The following is a 20727-nucleotide window of genomic DNA, read 5'->3' on the forward strand; positions in this document are numbered from 1 at the left end:
GGAGACACTCAGGGTGGGAACTTTTACCAGCGAGGTCCTGCTCCGCCTTTTCCTCCTCTTTGGCGCATCCGCCGTCGAGCTCAGCCTGCTGTATTTACCGCCCTGTGGTCCCGGAGACTGGGGGAATCCACCTGCCGGCAGAGCAGACACACCTCGGGATGGACGCCCTCAAATCCGCCGGCAGAGCGATTATCAAGAGCCCCGGAGTCCCGCGGCACACATGGGGAACTTCAAAGCACGAAAGTGAGTGAGGCGACGTGCGTGTTGGAAATGTTTGGATGTGGTGTGCAGTGTTGTAAAGGTTTTGGCGATGTAGCAAAGGCGGTAAAACGGACCGAGAGAGGGTCAGAGGGACAGTATGTGCCCGTTGCGTTTCGTAGTGAGCTAACGGAGTGTTGACGGAGCTTTTGTTTGTCTTGTTGCCAGATGTAGCTGCGCTGGATGTGCTGTGGCGTGAAAAGCGCCACAATTACAAGGTGTAATCTGACACTAGTTCAGTCTCGGCTGTAATTGCTTTACTTCACTTCCTGCTGAGTGACGGCTGGTCCCGCTGCCAGCTGCCAAAACAACTGGAGCGCGAATTAAAAACTAGCTAGCTAACTGAAACTGATGCCGAAAAATAGTCGAGTAATGAGCAGTCGATCCACAAACTTTTTCTGATCGATTAATCGTTTTAATTGTTTAATCAAGTTAAACCTGCCAAATAGTTGCCAGTTCCATTAAGTCAAACATGAGGATTTTTATTTTTATTTTTTTTTGTGTGTGTGTGTTTTACATCATTTTGTATAGATTACCTGCAGATTATGTATAGATTAACTGCAGATTTTGGATTGCTGGTCGGACAAAGACATTTATAGACATCTTGGCATCTTTAAACTTGTGATGAGCCTTTTTTCTTTCTTCTGTCATTTTTTAGAGTAAATGCTTAGTTGATTAACCAATTAAATAATTTACACATTAATTGATTATTAAAACAGTCATTTGTGGCAGCCCCAAAGTTAAATATTATAACAAAATTCTACCAATTTGTGCAATCAAATTCTACAACTACGGATCAATATACTAAAATGGGGTAGTTTTAGATCATTTTTAACCTGATACTGAATACTTTTAGGAAATATGAAGTCTATAGTGATTTTTCCATATCGGTTTGTCACTTTTTTTGTCTCCCTAATGCACAATCATGAGGTAATTCACAGTACAATGCTGCACCACTTGGCTAATGCATCTTTTTTAGCCATATATTCAAAACAATAGAATACATACTGTTATTAAAGCAAGTGATAGATAGGGTAGATAAATCACAACCAAATAACAATCAGTGACATAAAGTGCTTGTAGCTTTTCAAATTAATCAGCAAATGTTAAAGCAAGTGTGCCAGGATGCTCCTTGGTTGCGTTGGTTGTGAAGTGCAGGAGGCTGATTGAAGGGTCAGAGCAGCAAACCTTGTCACACCATCGGTGACGAGCAGAGAGTGAGGGGCTGCTCTGCTGCCCGCAGCTCTGCTGTCTCGCCGATGCGTGAAGTGTCGTCTTGAACGCTCCCTCCCTGCAGCTGCATCGCCCGCAAGCTTCTCGCTGCCATAAATGCTAGCATGCTGCATTTGCCTCATCCTGGATTCCTGCTTAGTGAATAATCAGCTGCCCATGCCAGCTTCCATTAAACGTGACTGATTAATTTCACAGCCCGGAAGATGTGCTTGGTTTCTTCACTCTCGCTGGGACATGTTCTACATAAATGATTGAATATTGAGTATTGAGTGCAAGTCTGTGGGATTTAAAAGTTTTCTCTTTTGGATTAGGGCTTTAATGAGTGTCTCTGGTGGCTATGCATGCACTACGTTTCTTAATTTGAGCACAAGATGTCAACGTTAAGTGACAGGTCGTCTAAGATGGTTTCGCTGTTGATGGCTGCTGGAAAACATCTGATCACGGGTTTTTGTGCAAACATTGATGGATGGGAGTCGTTATTATTTTCCCCAACACACCATCACCATGGTAACTTTATAATGATAAAAGCTGACAAACAAACCAACTGCGCGTTGAGTCGAAAAGCATTGTCTGTGTCAGATTGTTTGCAGGAGCCTCTGCATTGTGCTTTTCTTCTCTTACTGCTGTTGGCCTCCGAAAGAGAGGGAAGAAAAAGCAGAATAATATTGTCAGAGGAGAATCCAGCTGGATTTCAGCGCCTGATGACAGAAGCAGTTAGTGTCTCGGAGCCACCAGAGGAATCAGGCTGGAAAAATGTGAACACAGCAGTCACAAACAGCACAGTACAGACAGGGTGACTGCTGATGTCCAGAAGGTACTTAGCAGGCAATTTGGAGAGAGGACGGTGTCTGTATGCCAGCATGTGGCAATGCGTCAAAGCCGGCAATGCAAATAAGGCAACATTGCAGCTGCTTGGCACATTCACACAAATTAGGTGTGAGTAAAGTAAAGAGAAAAAAAAGTGAGGACTGATCTGTATCCTGTGTCCTGACCCGAGGACGTTTCATGCAGAGTGTGGACATAACTTAAGAGTTAATGACAATTTACAGTTCATGTGTGGACAAATTCTTGTCATTAACTGCACCGTGTCAAGTTGTTTAATAATGATATTATGTAGAGACATAATGTAAGGACATGGTCGTATAATGGCAAATCAATATCACAGAGAATTTTAAGTACCATCATGTCATTTGCATGTCTGTTGAAAGCTCAGGTGTTAAATGTCAGCATTAAAGCGTTAGTGCTTTGTCGTAAATTAGACTGGTCTGAAGGTGAGATGAGACCAAATCATTTGACTGGATGATGACTTTGGTTTTGTATTTTTAGGGCCACTCTAAAGCACACGGGAAAAGCTTTTACTAAACACACTGGCATGATTGATTGGGTTCTCACCTGACCTTTCTGCTAGCACCACCGTGAGGTCAAACTTTCTCCTTGAGCAGCACTTGTGTCTTAAAAGCTCCTCTCAGACATGCACCTTGTTGGAAATGTTACATGTCAGTCTAATGTCTAAATAATGTCTGAATGAGCACCTGAGTCACTTACAAGTAAAAGCTATGACAGTAATCTTACGTGATCAAACCAAGTAACATTTCTGTAGCATATCCAACACAGCACAAGTCAGGATTGAATGTTGTTAGATTAACATCACGGCTGCAGCAGCAAGGTAAAATACGTGGGTCTTGCCTTGCAGAGTAATAAATCCACCCAATCATGACTACCTCTTATTCACACAGAAAATAAAAGTGTGTTGATAACTGGAAAATCTGTGAATGAGCCATCTTAAAGTTGTTGAGGAGGTTCCTCTCAAGTCAAATCAGTCTAAAAACTGATTATTTTCCCTCGTGGAGCAGCACAAAAGAGGCTTCTACCACAGGAATAATCAGACCAGCGCTCCCTCCCCATGCTTTTCATTTTTATTATGGAAACAGCATGGAGGTAATTCTGAATATCCAGCAAACTGTTTTACATACATATTAAACACACATATTACACACATGAAATGAGTCCCAACTTAATGTACTGCTATTCTATGCTTGGGTATTGTGGGACGTTATGAAAATAGGCAACAGAATGTGCAATTTAATGAATTCTGAAATTGGTGAGAAAATGTGTTCAGGAATTCACCGTGAGAAGGCAGGGTGTGTGTCCCTCACACACACACAATAGTCATTATTTGAGGATTTAGCAGAAAGCCCTGTTTTTCCTTGACACCATTGCTCTCCACCTGTATCTCTCATGCTCCAGGCGCCAAACGTTGCACCAGCACCAGTTCTTTTCATAAAGGTCCTGTCAATTCTGAATAAAGCCACAACGAACACGTATGTCAAGGCCACTTACAACCCCAATCCCAAAAACTTTTGGACATGGAGTAAAACAGAATGTGATCATTTGCAAACAAACTGTTACCGACTGTGATTTTGCAAAGTGTTCCTGAGCTCATGCAGTAACATCCTTCATACAATCATGTGTTCACAGAGTGTTGAACCTCCTCCATCCTCGCTTGTGAACGACTGAGCCTTTCTAGGATGCTCCTTTCATACCCAACCATGATACTATCACTGCTACCAATCAACCTGTTTACCTGTGGAATGATCCAAACAGGTGTTTTTGGAGCGTTCCACAACTTTCCCAGTCTGTTGTTGCTCCTGTCCCAACTTGTTTGAAACATGTTGCTGCATCAAATTCAGAATAAGCAGATATTTACAAAAATCAATTAAAGCTGATGAGGTAAAATGTTAAATATATTGTCTTTGTACGGTTTTCAGTTTAGTCTGTGTCCAAAAAGATTAGCAAGTTATCACATTCTGCTTTATGTTTTATAAATCATCTCACTCACATGCACCTGTACGAACATATTGGCAGTCGCCGGTTGTTGGGCTGACGGTGGCTGGTTGGAAAATTTTAGCATATAGCACAACCCTCTTCTGAAGTACTTTACTGTCACCATGGCTGTGACGGCATGATGAATTAGTAAAAACCGAGGTTGTTTGGTTACTGTGTTAAGTTATACTAGCCATGTGAAGAGGCCGAAAAAAAGGCAGAATAATTTCATTTTCACTCTACCTTCCAAACATAAAAACAACATGATATAAAAGATGTATTTCTGGACATGTATGAAGCCAGCCTTCAGTTCTTTGGCCAGCGGGAAACTGACATGCAAGCACTTCCCCATCGCCCCTCGTGGCCGTCCGTTGTCATCTGTTGAGGTCAAAGCCACTGGCAGGACGGAAGAGGACACAGCATGTGCCCGGAGTACAAGCCTTCCCTTTGGATCTCGTCACATACAGTAGAACCTCCCCGTATCTCAGAAGTCACACTCACTTGCCCTTGGCACCAAGGACGTCCACCCTGTAGTGTCTGCATCAATTTACCATTGTGTAGCTTTGGGACAGACCAGTTGAATCCAGTTAGACTGCGTCCTTGGGTTTAGAAATGTTTTTTTGTAATTGTTTTAGTGGTGTAGATATCATAGCTTGCTGCTGCAGCACTGTCGGTGGTCAGTATCAAAGAAAAAAACTGAAAATAACGAGCTTTAGGTCTTGAATGCACATCTCAAGTGTTCTGCTGGATTCTCAAGCTTTTTTGCTGTGAGGGAAATGCCAGAATATGCAGTTTGTATTGCTGTGCTTTGCAGTCCAGAGAGGGGCTTGATCTGAAATTAGTGGACTCAACACTCATTAGGCTGGACTGGTTGGGAACTCTGGCAGTGAATGCGGCCTGCAGTTCTATTAAAGCTGACCAGGACTTGACTGAATGACATGCAGGAGGCTCTGGTGTCAGTTAGCACTGACCCTGGAGGAGCAATTATCTCTCAATGGCTCGTTAAAACTCTGGAAGCAACGAGTCAGGGACATACCAGTGTGGAGGAGGAAGAGCAACATGGTGGGAATACACAGGATATAGATGAAGGGAATGTCAACAATACATTGGGAATGAGAGCGATGAAGGCTGGGAGTAATGTGTAGCAAATTACAGGGGATTCCTTTGCTTTCAATAACATGCACACTCAATTTCCACTATTATTCCAAATCCTATTATGACAGTATTCTGACTTTCATAGCATATTTAGGGCCACAGGAACAATATATTCTGGTTGGATATGCCAAATAAGGCCTACTCCCAATCTAGCAGTTTCCGATTAATACTTGGGATATGGGATATTTAACAGGTTTTCAGAGCGTTCTTTGGATATATACTGTAGACAGCACATCTGGAATATGCCTCTCCATTGGGGTTTTTGCTGCAGTTTGTGACACACGGCCTCTTGCCCATTTCTGGTCAGTTCCTTGCAGTACCTGAATAATCCTCAACCTTCGCTATGACAAAGTTTACAGTGGAGAGCTAGTTTGCATTACATTTGCAACGCCTGAATGCTTTCAGTGATTAGGCCCTGGATTTATTTAACATGATGTCCACAGGAAAGGTTGAATTCGCATGCAGTACGTGACCTTTTACAGTTAGGCCCTGTTTACAGTACACACACACACACAAGTTATGTACCAAGACCTGACAAACAGAAGAGAAGCTACTTTTTTTATGCCATAGCCCCAGATGTGCCCACATGACTGCGTATGTGTTATTTGAAGTATTTGGATCAGTTGCAACTATTGTCCAAGCAAAGCAAGTGCACGTTTTTATCATGTGTAATGTTACTGGTTAAACTGCGGATAAAGGTAGCTTCATCATAGCGACTAGACAACAGTTGTTAGTTATAACCTGAGAAACTTTACTATTTACAGCATTCAGGGTTTTTTTTTTTTTTTAATGCTTCTTGTGACACCGTGGTAGGCCAGTTTCAAACTGCACACTTGGCACACTGCCTTAAAGTGTTATCCCACAGCTGAGGTCTTCAGCATTTTGTCCTCCCTGTAACAGCCACGATGAACTGAAGCATGCACTCTCTGCTGTGAGAGAGAGGGATGTCAGGCGCCCGAGACGAGATGGCATTTCCAAATTTTAACTGCACTTGAAAGTGCAAATATAGTACAAGAACGTGCTGGCAAAATGTATTTTTCAGTTGATGGCCTACACTTATGGGGAAAGAAAAAGAATATCTGTGTCTCAAAATAGAAAACTGCATGTCTGCCCGATGAGGGAATATGTGAATGGTTGAATATTCCAGTCCAGCTCCTTCTGGCTCTTCACTGTATCACTAGCTCGCTGTATCACAGTCTGTCGCTGAGCTGCGTTCTTCACTTGTTCTTCGGAGGCATATTATTAAATTAGCAAAATAGAATGACAGAAGCCGACACCCCAAATAACCAACCAACCAGTGATGGACTCAGCCAATAGCTGAAATACCCATCCAATCGCCCACCCTTAAACTGGTGTACTAAACTAGTCAAATCAATATTCTTCTTCTTCCTGTGTTAGATTTAGTGCAGGGTTTTCTGAAGCGTCACAGTGTACTCTCACACTACAATCGCTCTGGCACCAGTTCCAGGCATCACTTCCAAGGATAATCTTTTGTAAAAGTTAAACATTATCAGCCACATTATCACATTATAAATCCATTAAATTGATGCCATAATGTGCTCTGTAAACCATCAACCAGCTGAGAGTCGTGCTGTTTTTTTGACTTGGTGCTCCAGGTTTTCCAGTTACAGAAGAAGCACTCAGTTAGTGCATTTTGCTCTCTTCGGGGTCTATATAGAATATACACAGTTATTTATAAGTCCTGGTTAAGCCAATATGTGCTCTTAGCTGAGCTTTAATGTATCAGACAATGATTTAACTGGGCAGATTTCCCACCTATACACTGCATAATTCATGCTCACACACTCATCGGTCCCTCCGGTCGCAGACTGAGGATAGATTAGATGATCAAGTGTTGCTAATGAGTTTTCATGGAATGTGCTTTTAGTAACCTGTCTGATGGATTTCTTATTTCAGAGATCAGCAGCCGCTCAGGTTGTGGGGTTTTGCTTTCATCAAACTGATGATATGAGTCATTTAAACCCATTGCGTATCCCTCAGGATCCTTTCAATACATGACTCAGTAAGCTCACAATTACTATATAATCAGGATTTCTACCTTCTGTAAGCTAGATGAACAACATTAACATGGTGACATAGTGTATTATTAGTGAATTTGCCTTAAATAGTCTTAACAATGTATTTCTCCCTTCAAAACGTGCCTCATAGCTGAAGCCATTCCCCTTTCAGCGCATGTTTATTGAAATGACTCAGTGAGCACGATGTTCAGCTGCAGTTTAATTTTGGTTGTATGAATAACAGTGGAGAGGATTTTGTGGGAGTGAATAACCTTTTGACTCCACTCTGGCCAGAGGAGAACTACATGAGCTAAACCCCCACAACAGTCTGATTAGTTGGATTATTGTCAAAAGCACAGCTACCTCAGTGACGGCTCTGCACAGACTTTGTGTTTGTCTGCTTCCTGCTTGGTTTTCGCACTTAGTTTTTCTTTTCTGTGGAACTTGATGCACATTTTCAGCAGCAGTCTTTTTTCAGTATGACCCATGTTGTGCCTCTGACATGAGATTTAATATTATAATTATTATTATGCTCTTCTATTACCAAACTGCCCAGTGGGCGTGTCGTCTGGACTGAATATCTCAACAGCTATTAGATGCATTATTGTGAAATTTGGTTTAGACATTGAGACCTCTCATCTAACAGCATTGTCAGCTTTCATTTTTGTCCAATAGCTGTACTGCTAATTAGCAAAAATGAGCATGCTAGCAAGCTAAACATGAGCATGCTAGTGTAACATTAGGATTTAGCTGTGTACAGCCTCACAGAGCTGCTAAACTGTGGCTGTAATCTCTCAATTTGTTAGCCTATTTCTTACCCATCAGTGGCCCACTGGTAGCTTTTCATACTAAAGCTTATATTTTATATTTTCTGTCAGTGAGAGTCTGTTATCTGTTTGCTGTCAGTCATTCTCTCGTGAATCCAGTTCAGGTTACAAAGGTGTTGTTGCGGGTTGCATTTTCCTCAGTCAAGAGTAAATGCAGTATTAAGTGGATTTAGGATATTGTCACATAAAACATGCTTGGAGCAGGTTAAATGAAACTCTGCAGCTTTTTTGTGGTTTGTTTGGGCAGGTGAGAACAATGCTATTCAACCTCTTGCTGTGCTGACAAGTGCTTCGCTACGCTAAACGCTCCTCTTGTCACACTTGTCGTCTTTTGTTTTAATCCCGTGGTTGCTATGGGTATTTTCAAATTGAATAATGCCTCATTCTTTTTCTGTCATAGGTCTGGGTTTAGTCAAAGCTGAGCGGGAAGCCTTCTGTCCTTTATCCCACAACTGTCGTTTCTGTATTCATGCCCTAAACTCCCCAGCGTGCCGGGGAGATTCACCTTCATTCTTCTTTGCAGTTTAAGGATCACAAAGGACGTTTTAGATGATCCACTGAACAGTGGGGATCGTAGCTTCCTCTGGAGTCAAAACAAAAGAGCTAGTGTGAATACACAGGAGTAAGGGTGTGTGAAGTGAGGTCGACCGATAGTGGATTCCTAAAGGGCGATATAATAACTATAGTTCAGAGCAGGAAAAAGAGAGCAACACTGTGAGAAATGAACCGTCTTTTGATTTTATTAAAAACTGGATAGCTGCCGAACTGAACATCTAAGTCAAAGTAATAAATACCTAAATAAATGAGTATATAGTGTTTAGTGAATTAATTATTGAAGTTGCACTTTGATGTGGGAGAAAATGATACTGCAGTTGTGTCGCTCTAAGAATAAAACCTTTCAGACAAGTTTCCTAAAGTTAGAAATAAATAATAACCATCGCAGAAGCTTTCCAGGTAATTAGAACTATATTTTGGGAAAAATACAAAAACACTATAATTCAGCAGACACAACTCAAGCAGCATCAAAGAGCTACCATAATAATCTTGTTTATGAAGTAAATTACCCTTTTATTATCGCAGCATCAGTCAAAGTTTGTGGTGTTTTCATGCATGAGGCTGCTTTACCTCTGCAGCAGCTTCGTCGGCTTTTTAAGCATGCGCTGTTTTGATGAACCACTTTTTTTGTCAATATGAATTTAATCAGTTGTAAGAGAATATTATGAAGTGTGATTTCATGGATTACATCCTCAAGTGTCATGTGGTGGATCATAATCTTTGAAATACGTTGTATCTATCTACAATGGGCGATAGGATTACTTCTGTTGCGCAGCCCGTTACATTGTTAAATGCTGCCCTTACTTAACTTTCCTGCCCTGGGGTAAGGAGGATCCTCAAGTGTGTGATTTCATTTCATTGATGTAGCTCGATTATTTGGTGGAGGGAACTCCAAATTGGCAAACAGAGGAACAGTTGAATGATTTCTTTTCCTCCCTGTCTGCCTGTCTTGTATCATGGACAAAGAGCTGATAGTGTTGCGTTTTATATTCAAGAGATAAACAGAAAATGTAAGGCTTGTTTTAAAATCATGGGACCTCAAAGGTTTAGCTCACATTTTCGAACTGTTGCCAGAGTAACGCATTGAAGATTTTTTTTTTCATGGGGTGGAGAATTGCAGTCTTAAAAAAAAGATCTCTGATGTAGTCTGCTTTGAAAAATGAAATTTGAAGCCTGTTGCACATTCATGCATGAAGCGCACTGAGAGCCGGCATCCAATAGTCACAGTCACCGCCAACAGTCATAGTTTTTAAAGTTTTCAGTGTTGTTCAGTGTTGATAGATTGGCCAAACCGATTACTTGGTCTTGGTGAGGTGAATGCTGCTGAGACATTACTTTGAGTATGTATCAGGAGGTTTGGTTGAATCCATTAAAATGTATGTTTCATTTTGTCAGAAAGGTTACTGCAAATGTTAGAATTTCTCTCCAGGAACAATAGAGCTATATTGATTTTGTTGTGTCCTGTGCTGGAAATTATCCTCCAGTAACTCCATTACAGCTCACCATTCGTACACTCAATCAAATTTTTCATGATGGTGATTTTTCACTCTTTCACATGCTGTCTTGCGCCTGTTAAATTTAAAGCTGCGAGTATATTTTCTCCACTGTTGCACTCCACAAATATTGATTTCAAAACCTCGGCCCCATGTTATTAAAATCTGCTCCGCATCATATTCTATATTGATTTTCTTTGTGAGTCCTTTGGGAGTTGTGTTATGGCAAGTGTATAACATGGCCCACAGTATATATAGCATGTGCTGTGTGTGGATATGTCTTTTAAAGCCTTCTAGATTATATAAGATTAAATTTGATCAGCCACGTTAGCATTGATCACCATGAGGGCTTCTTTCTCTCCTACAGGCTAACACAAACAGAATACACGCCTGCCTGTCTGTTTCACGTCAATTAACACCGACACATGTATTCAAACCACACGTTTGGTGTCTTATATTCAGCTCATTATTATTCTGTTCTGTGCCGCCTCTCTGGAGTGTTTTTAGCACCAACAAGGTTCCCTCGCCTGAAGTAAAGTGAATTATGCAACACAAGGAAACTGAGAGATGCTATCTTGGGAGAGTTGGCTGCTGACACACACATGCACACACACACACACACACACACACACACACACACACACACACACACACACACACACACAATCCAGGTTCCTGTTTAGTGTGTACAGTGAAGTCCTAACACCCAAGTCCTCTTTCTGTCAGATGTGTGTGACAGCTGTCTGTGAAATGGGATATGCTGTCACTCTGGTGTAAGTCTTTCTGAGCATGTTTTCAATTGTTATTCTGTGTGTGTGTGTGTGTGTGTGTGTGTGTGTGTGTGTGTGTGTGTGTGTGTGTGTGTGTGTGTGTGTGTGTGTGTATGTGTGTTTGTGTTTGTGTGTGTGTGTGTGAAAGAGGAAGAGAGATTAAGTACTGCAGATACCTGCGCGTGTGTGTTTGTGTGTGTGCATGCGCGTACATGCACATCAGCCGTACCTGCTCCTCCACTGGAGAGCTAAATCCCATCTCCGTGTTCTGTTCCTCTGAAAAATTCAAACTCCCCTCACCATTTCTGACACTTCACGTCCCTATCTGAGGCACGGCACCAAGAGCCGAGGAACCCACTCCTAAAAATAACCGTACCGTCAGAGTGGAAATGGAAAAGTCCTGTAGCTCAGTGCTGTGCAGAAACACAGCGTGCGTGCTGTTACGGTTAAAACAAAGCACAGAAAGCCCAGCAGAAGTTTTCTCATAAGATAAGTTATCTTCATGTTGTGGTTGTCGGACGAATTGAGATGAGCTGTTGATGTTCAAGGCAGCTGAGATTAGCAAATTAGCTTTTAACTGTTTCCTCTGATCATCTCGATATTAATTATGAAGCCTGGTGATGATGGACTTTAAAAGCTAATGAAAAATGTAAGAAAATTGCTGCTACACTTTGTCTTGATTCATTTTCAATTCTTTTTTTTTATTTTTCACTTAAATTATTCACATCTGCTTTACATAAAAATGATATTTAGGTGCCCTTGGCTCAATGTGGATAAGGTCATACCATTAATACAAGGGCCTAATTTCCACTGGGAATGCGGGGGACATGTTCGCCTCACTTTTCAAAATCCTATTTTTGTCTCATAGTTTCTGTTTGATTTCTGCACTAAAACCTCTAAACAGTCCTCTTACTATCCAGCTTCTAGATATAGATGAAAGAAGCTCTAAGTTGATACAAATGTTGTTATGACAGTGTGATCACAACAGCAACCATTATGTGCAGCAGTGAGATATTTGCAGACTATTTATCCCTGGGTATGACCTGTCAGGCAGTCTCTGGCAGGCTGAAAAAAGCACTTCTCCCTCTTAAGATGCTAGAAATAGCACAGTGTTCTTTGTAAGCAAGATGGAAATATAACAATACCGCAAAGTATTAAGTCTCTGTCAAAGAAACTAAATATGAATTTACATAATTTACAAAGCATTTCTCATTTTTAGCTACGCTAGTGACACGTCTCTATGGATGTCAGTTTGTCAATGTGTCCACCACTTTGGGCTGAATGTCTCAACAACTGTCAAATGGATTGTCATGAAATTTTCTACAGACATTCATGGTCCCCACAGAGTGAAGTCTACCAACTGTGGAGATCCTCTTACTTTTTCTCTAGAAGCAGCGTGAGGTTTTGTGTGAAATTACTCCAGAACCGGTGGATGGGTTGCCATAAAACTTGGATTATACCACTTAAACACTGGCATGCTGGCATTGCCACCGAGAGCATGTTAGCATGCTGATCAAAGCACAGCTGCTGAAGTACAGCCTGACAAGGCTGGTAGCACGACTATAGTCTTGTTTTTGTTTTACTACCATCATTGTATAACCAATTTCATCATGTCATTTGATGCATTGATATAAATGCGTATAAATGAAGGATGCAGCACTTACTTTCTTTGTCTCCGACTTAATCACTTCTGAAAACAAACCCTTATTTGTACAGTACCTGCAACCTTCTGGAGCCAAACACAGCCCAGGGTCCTTTAACTCACATACTGATGGTAAGTAACAACAAAGATGTACCAAGAAAGAAATATGATTTGATTTAGTCTGAATGAATCATTTCTAAACTGTACAGCAAAGCAAGAGCACTCACACTGATTACGCTCTTAATATCCTCTGATACTCCAGAGACCTGAGACCTGAGAAGCCGACGTATCCGGCTGTGTCAGACTTGCATCCGTCACTCAGCTGGAAGGGTCTAAAGTGTTCTATCGCATTAGAGGGGATTCCTGTGGGAAGTCCTCATCTATTAAAGGGGCGCAGAGATACACTGTCTCAAATGAGATCAGCAGGTCTCGAAGGTGGCTTGTTGTGCTTTGGAGCGATAATGGATGGCAAAGCTAATGATTGCTCGAGCAAAGTGTTGTTGTCCTAGCACTCTATTTGAGATGGGGATTGGGGAACCCTCAGATTTTGTGTTTTCTTTTTTCCTTTACCCTTGAATAGAAAACAAAATAATAAATATAAACCTATTATTTTATGAATGGGTTTCTTTTGACGTTGCTATTTATAGTTAATGAAGATCCAGCGGTGGGAGCCAGCATACTCCAGGGGGAAAAGATCTGTATCACCAAAGGGAAAATCACGCCCTGTTTGAATTGCTAATGAAAACAATCCTTCCACGGTGCTGAGCGATTATGCTTGATGAATAAATAGCCGCAAGGAAAGATTTCCTTCAGTGGGGAGCCGTCTGCGTTGTGAATGTGGTTATGTTATTTTGGCATGTACTCTTTCTCCAAATGAACTTTACTGTACCCCATAATATAGATGCCCTTGTTTTTCTTATATTTTGAAATTCACACTTGAGATTTTCTCCTCAGCTGTTCAGTCCCTAGAATTCAGCTTTCTGAATCTTTAAGTAATAACTGCAGGATGAAATATGCATATAGGTCATTTGGTAGAAAAATGGATGCTGGTGCTTCAGACCTATATGGAAATCTCAAAAGTATTAGTTTAACAGACAGCAGCGGTCTGCATGTCAGGCGTAGAGAAACGGTAGCTGCTGTGTCGCTCAATAAAAATGATACAAGGCACTTTCAACGGACATTTGCTGTGCAAGTCACCTCCATATTTAATGCCCTTTAGTCAATGATAAACTATAACTGTCAGGAGATTGTAAACAGCCTGTGTAACGAACAACCTCTCCTCTGGCAGCGTTGTGTTTGATTAATTAGCGCATAGAGAGGCAGATAAATGAGCATTTAAACGGCTTTACACAAGCTTTTCTGAATAGAGCCATTATTTAACAGAGGCCAACAATCCTCATACCCAAACAGTGTCAGTGTCCTCCCCTGACCCACATGACTGCTTCGAAAGATTATTCGTCCACAGTTAACGATAAAGGCAACTAAAACTACTTGGTTATGGTGGGGAAATGATGGTCATGGTTAGAAGAAACCAATGTTGCACCCACCCAGTGGCCACCCACTTACCCCAGCTCCAGTAAAACAAAGTAAAGCATGCAGCTCATGGTTTTGCTTCTACGTAAGAGCGGTCATTATTTTTACAAGAGGTCGCGTTCCGGTAATAATCGGCCACTTGGGGGCAGCACAACAAGCTGTAAACACAACACTAACATATTACCATCTTGCAAAGTTGTTATGGCCTGCAATAGTTGCCTATTTACACATCTGGCAGATTCGGAGCACCACTGGAGGCGACCTGGCAAATCTAAGTGCAACATTCACTCTCCTTTCCCTTGTTCTGGTCTGGGGACTTTTAGAGCTTTATTGGCTGAAAACAGTTTGGAATGAGGTTGATGAGAGCGACAAGAGTGAACTAGAAAATCTGCCGTAAGCTGAAAGCTAAAAAGCTAAACGCTCAGTAAAGCTGCAGGCATCGGTCTGATACTTATTCTGTGTGGGCTTGTCAATACAAGGCACATTTCACAGACAAACTGTTATTTGATCCATTGTTGAGGGACAAAATCTATACATAATATAGCTTCTTTTCATTGAGCAAACAACCAGTGTTGCTGTTTTTCTGGGCAGGACAGTCTCAGATAGGCCTGGCTATGTTAAATATGGGTCAGGATATAATTTCTCAAGAAAGATTAAAAGCAAAAGTCCATTTAATACGCATTACATAAAAAATATTGGCCTCTTTGTGAATTAGTTCTGGCTTTTCCACCTGCTCTCAAATAAAAACACCCTGACTGAGCAGGAAGATTTATGGGCTGTTTATTCTTCTCATCCACTATCATAGAAAAGTGCTTCTGCAGTGACATCCCAGTCTACTTCAGTTATCATTTACATCAAATAGATGTACACACCAGCGCTATTTTACCGCAGTCTTCCGGGGGAAAAACACTGTTACTGGATCCTAGAAAATGTGATTTTCAGTTGTTGCGGTGCCACGATACACAATGAATGCTGCATCCTGGAAATGCTGCTTTAAAAAAAAAGAAGAAAAGAAGTCAGCGTGTGCTTATCTGGCTCGGTCCTCCTGCGCAGCGTCATGCCAACCAACTGTCACTGTCTGCGGAGCAAATATTAGCACAATTTTCACAGTGGGATGCCAGCTATAAATAGAGAACAGGAAGTCATTCAGGAACAAAATGCAAACGTCTGTGTTGACTTTTAATTTTGAAGCTTGTAATAATGCCTGCCCGCAGAATAACCCCAGTGCTAATCCCATTTCATTCTCTGGACACTTCTGAGGACAAAACACGCTTCTTAGCGTAGAGAAGATAAGGCTGTTTTATTGCTGTACGTGAAAGCGTCGGTTTGATCCTTTCTAATTAATGATTCACAAAGCCTTTGGAGAATGGTTCCTATTGGGGGGAGGGGGGGGTTGAGGCCTTGTGTTTTGCATAATAACTGCACTCAAAGGCAATTAGCATTCAGGACATTATACGAAAGTCTTTCATCAAGTTGTGATTGTTTTTTTTGGTTATCACTTTTAATAACTTGCTTATCACACATGCTGTATCTTTTATGCTTCCAGGCACATTTAACAGTTGAAAGCTGAAGTCAAAATGACAGTTTTTCAGTGTTTTATCAGTGCGATACATGTACTTTACCTCCTCTCCTTGCTGCAGCGGAAGGAATAGCTTGTCATTTTGCTTCTTGCTGAGAGTTAAATTAATACCGCTCAATATTGACGCACCTATGAGGGAAAAAGCTTGTCCGGCTGGCTGCTACATATTTGAGAGAAAGCAGATCTCTCACATACTCCATGTGTTTTGTTTATGTTGAGGTGTTTATTTCATCTTATGATTTGCTTAAACAGATAGTTATTTATGCTCGGTGATGTTTTAAATACCCCCTTTTTCTGAGTTTCTGCTGCAAGATTACAAAACTACATGATGTCAGTCCCTCGACATATTCACTTTTCTTCCTTCGTATTCTGTCTGTCCTGAACTGCTCCTACTTTGCCAGAGCTGTGTTTGCTCATCCATGCATAGACTAGATAACTCACATCATCATTACGATCAACAACAGATATGGTGTTTGAAGTGAAAGCAATTAATGACGGGTTTTGGTGAAGAGGGGATTATGTTGAATGATCCCCACCAGCGCTGATTCATTCAAGGACCTCCAGGGCAAATCGTTGAATCATAAACCTGAATTGTTTTCCTCCAGAGATGCTTTTCTTGTTAGTAAAAGTGAAATAAAAGCTTAAAGGAAATTGTTTGTCTAAGTACAGATGCCTGGTGACCCCACTGTGCTAGAAAATATGTTGTTTTCCAAGTAGACAGAAAGCCAATTTAAGTCTCTTTGTCTTCAAGGATTTCAGTCATCCATTTTATTGGTTTTGCTTCCTTCTGTCTTTCGCTGACAGTTTCTGTCAGCAGAAAATGAAAACCATCAGATTGAAATGAGAGTTCAATGAACTGTCTGTGTAAGAAGCTCACAAGAATGTTGTAATTAAACCGTGAAGCAGTGGCAAATAAAAATGGGCTGCACTCTATAGGGCTGTACCAAATGTAATTTTTGTTTTTCAATCATTTTCTATTGAGGTTTTCAAATGAAGCTCCCACTGTCTGTTGTCATATTTTATGATCTATAATGCACAATGCACAAATAAATAAATGCGGGTAGGTATTCAGTATATGTTGACTTGGACTATACGACGCTCTGGAGTTATTGTATTGCACAAGTCAAACAATCCTACACAGCCACCACTGGAATAGAAATGATATTAGCATAGCCTAATCTTTATCTGCAGCTTAGCAGGAATACCAGGTTCAGACTGAAGGAACAGACGTGTAAAAAACAAGCAAACAAACAAACAAACACTGTTATGGCACTCGAGTTAGTGAGCATAATAAAGGAACAAGACACCAGAATCCATTATGTTTTCAGAGGAGTTTTGGTGTTTGCCTCTTGCTCTAATAGCCGTGTTGTCACATTATTTCCATCATTTTGATAGTAGTGATGAAGAGGAATACACCGCGGAATAAACCCAGTTTGTAAATATTAACCATTTTTCTGTCCGTCTCATTAAAAAAACACAACAACCTGTCAACACCAGCGTATTGGAAGTGTTTGCTCTTTATCTAACCACAGTGTTTGAGCACAGGGCCTTTGTCATGATGCGTATTCCAGTGGACAAACAAACAAATTGACTTACTAAAACAGCTTCTTAAGCAAATCACCTCATCTGTTACTTAAACATTAAGTCTAAAAGCACTAAACATACAAGAACTAAAGTGACTGTCAGTTTAATCGATTTGTTGATCATCAGTAAAGTAATTGGCAGCTATTTTGATCAGTTATGTCAGACCTTCTCCAGTCCTTGCCATTTTTGAGGAGTTGCCGCTTCTCTTTGTTTAAAGTGATAATAAATTGAAAACTGAAAAACAAGCAATATGAGAAAAGATGCCACCTTTGGCTTTAGGATGGCCATTTTTCACAGGATTATAGACATTTAATAGAGGTGCTGCTGTTTTTGTCTGTAGTAAAACATGCTTCTTAATCTTTTGAAACACTGTCTTAAGGCAGCAGGTGCCTTCCTGTGTTGTCCGCTTTATGTCAGTGCAAAGACAAGGAAACAAAGGCGAAGTTGCTTTTGCAGCATGAAATAGCATGACATGAGGTTTTGTAGTGGGGCCCATCGGATGTGTGCTATTCGCTTCCAGAGGTGGGAGTGTGCTGCTCCAGTTTGGAGCGCAAGCTAATTCCACTGTTTTCTGAGCACTTTATGTGGTTTGTACACTTCGTCTGATGCCTAGCCAAGGTGTTCAGCAATGTAATTTGCAGGTACCGCCTCCTTGCTGCTGCTGGGATGTTGGTTAATCTGCAGTTGCTTAGCAACATAGGCTGTTTGATCACGTGATTCTGTCTTTGTTGTTGATGCTGTCAGCGTTTGAGGAGTAGCTCGTGCTGTCGCTCTGATTGAGAGGTACCTAATGTCCCCAAGCCCCTCTAATAAGTTAGTCTCTTAGATATATTTGAGGAGGGGGATTCATTTTAATTTATGGGTTCAGTCAGAGGAGGTGATGGTGCAGGAGGTGAGAGAGGTGAGCGGAGGGATAGAATTAAGAAAACAGTAAGACGAGTGAGAGCTTGAGAGGAAGGTCTTAGCTTTACTTGGTTCCCCCTCAAGGCAGAATCAGGAAACCAGTTACACCCCCCCTCCCACACACACACACACACACACACACCATCCCAGCCCTCCATCCTCCCTGAATGTGCAGCCTATTTTCCCTGTCAAGGTGGTGTCCTAGATTCAAAGTTCCATCGGATGAGTAAAACAGTAAAGCAAAGAGATTATATCAAGAAGGATGTGGAGGATGGTGGTGTCAGTTGTGTCTAGAAAGCAAGCTTCCTCTCTCATATATTGATGTTGTGCTTATTGCATTGGATTTGGACCAAGATGGTGTGTGAAACCTCTTTAGAAAAAATGGCCTACTTTCTGACCTGCAGGGAAATTGAAAACAGAGAACGCTTTTGTTATTTTGACCCCGGAGCGCACTAATTCCAACAGTATTTGCAATTAACTCGGGTGATGATATCTTGGGAAAGCGGATGTGTGTTTGTGCGCGCCCTGCATGCCCGTGCGTTCGCCCTTTCCTGCTATATTGTGCCTGTGTGCATATCTGTGCACTCCTGTTTGTGTTATTAATTAACCGTCAGTGGAGGTGTTCATCCAGAGCAGAATTCACCGGGGTACGGTTTTGACTTCTCGGTGCAAATTAAATTACTGAGCGCGGAGCTCAAAGAGACAGCTGGTGATCACCGCATGTAGCTGAAGGCGTGCAGAGCACATGGCGCCCATTACACTACAACAGTCAACTCGGCTACTGTGAAATTCAACACTTGTCAGTAGTTCATTCAACAGAGCGTTTAATATTTTACTGAGCTCAACATCTCAGGGCAGCGATGTTATAACTTATAACTGGAGGCCCAGTGTAGCAAAATGTCATCCAGTCGCTCCGTGCCTTCATTGTAATGCATTGATTCTTTCAGTGTGTGTCCCAACTGTGAGGCTTTTGTGTGAACGTAATGGAGTCCGTGCACTTGCTGCAACAGCCTGGGTGTGAAGGTGTTGCCAGGCATCAGTTTAATAAAGATGCAAACGTCATCAGTGCGCCACCACCGCCGCCTCCCCCTCCCTTATCTTGTTTTGTGCTCCTTTTAAATTAGATCACCTTGACACACACACACACGTGCAAACACAGATGACAAATGTACAGCATATGCAAACAATGAAAGTTCAGATTTTTTGTCTTCCTCAGTATTTTTTTCAATGTGGTAAAATCCAGTTAGCCCCCCCTGCGCTTGTCCCTGTCACTCTTATCAGTCCCACTCCCTCTGTAGACTGGCACAGGATTTATTAAAAATTTAAGCGCTCCTCTTTTAGCGGGATAATATATTGGAAACCCTGCAGCATCAACATGAAGCTTTTTAATAATTCATGTGTGTAGCCTGGTGAAGGCACAACGTGGACTCTAGCACTTAGGCTTTGTATTGCTGTGACATTTTATGCAATAAATGTTTGACCAGGAGTTTGTGTATCTGAGCTTGAGATGACCCAAACTATACTGAAGGACTGATACTGGACTTGATCGAGGTCATGTATATTTTAAATGTTTGGAATTGACCCCGTACTAAGCCCCATCACCCTTAGTTACTGCGCATATCAGGCTTTCAATTTTACAATGGTGACACTGACAGATTTTTTAAGCAATGGGTCTTCAATGACTTCATCTTTTGAAATGATGACGAATGATGAATTTTGTTTGCAGATTTTATTAGCAGCAGCAGCGAGCAGCTTTTCAATGTTTCTTGCTGAATGGTTTTAAAACTGTTGTCCTGTAAAAGGGTCTTAAGTATTATATGCACGTGTTGGCTACATAGATGTAGATATACTGCTGAAAGACAGAGGCTAAAACTTCATGTCCCAGGTAAAAAGTCAGCCATCCTTGCCAGTCATGATGAGTTTGCACTCTGGTAACAAGTTTCACTGTGGCTGCTAGCGTTATACAAAGCAACGATTGTTACTCCAAACTCTGAAAAAGTGGCATCTTGACTCCCACTCAACAGATGTTCCAGTCCCACACTGAGAGTTTTCCATCATAACCAGTAATCCCAATTTCAAATTTATTTTGGTACACTAACTCTGTATACCAAGTGTAGATAGTAAGCTTGTTGTTGGCATACTTGTGTTTGCAGTTAAGATAAACGTGCTGTTCAATCCATTGGGTACAGTTTTGCTCTTGTATTTTTGCTTTTGGAAAGCCTGTAAACCGGTCTGTAGTGCCTTGTTTCGTTTGCTAACCTGAGTTTATATGAACAGCTGTTTGTGGGATGGGTTTCGCAAAAGGTCGTTTTGTGATACCCATTCTTAGTTTTTCTCCACAGCTTTTAGTAGCA

At 41.4% G+C, this 20727-nt stretch overlaps 1 protein-coding gene across 1 annotated transcript in view; it reads left to right on the forward strand.

The window, feature by feature from the left end:
- The first annotated feature begins 158 nt into the window (after positions 1 to 158).
- Positions 159 to 20727, forward strand: part of si:dkey-71h2.2 (low density lipoprotein receptor adapter protein 1) — a 46161-nt gene continuing 25592 nt past the window's right edge. Inside the window, exon 1 of the mRNA XM_041959158.1 lies at positions 159 to 243. Coding sequence (XP_041815092.1) covers positions 159 to 243 — 85 coding nt within the window. The remainder of the gene's footprint in view (positions 244 to 20727) is intronic.

This window comes from Chelmon rostratus, chromosome 18 (assembly GCF_017976325.1).
Source record: "Chelmon rostratus isolate fCheRos1 chromosome 18, fCheRos1.pri, whole genome shotgun sequence".
Lineage (NCBI taxonomy): Eukaryota > Metazoa > Chordata > Actinopteri > Chaetodontiformes > Chaetodontidae > Chelmon > Chelmon rostratus.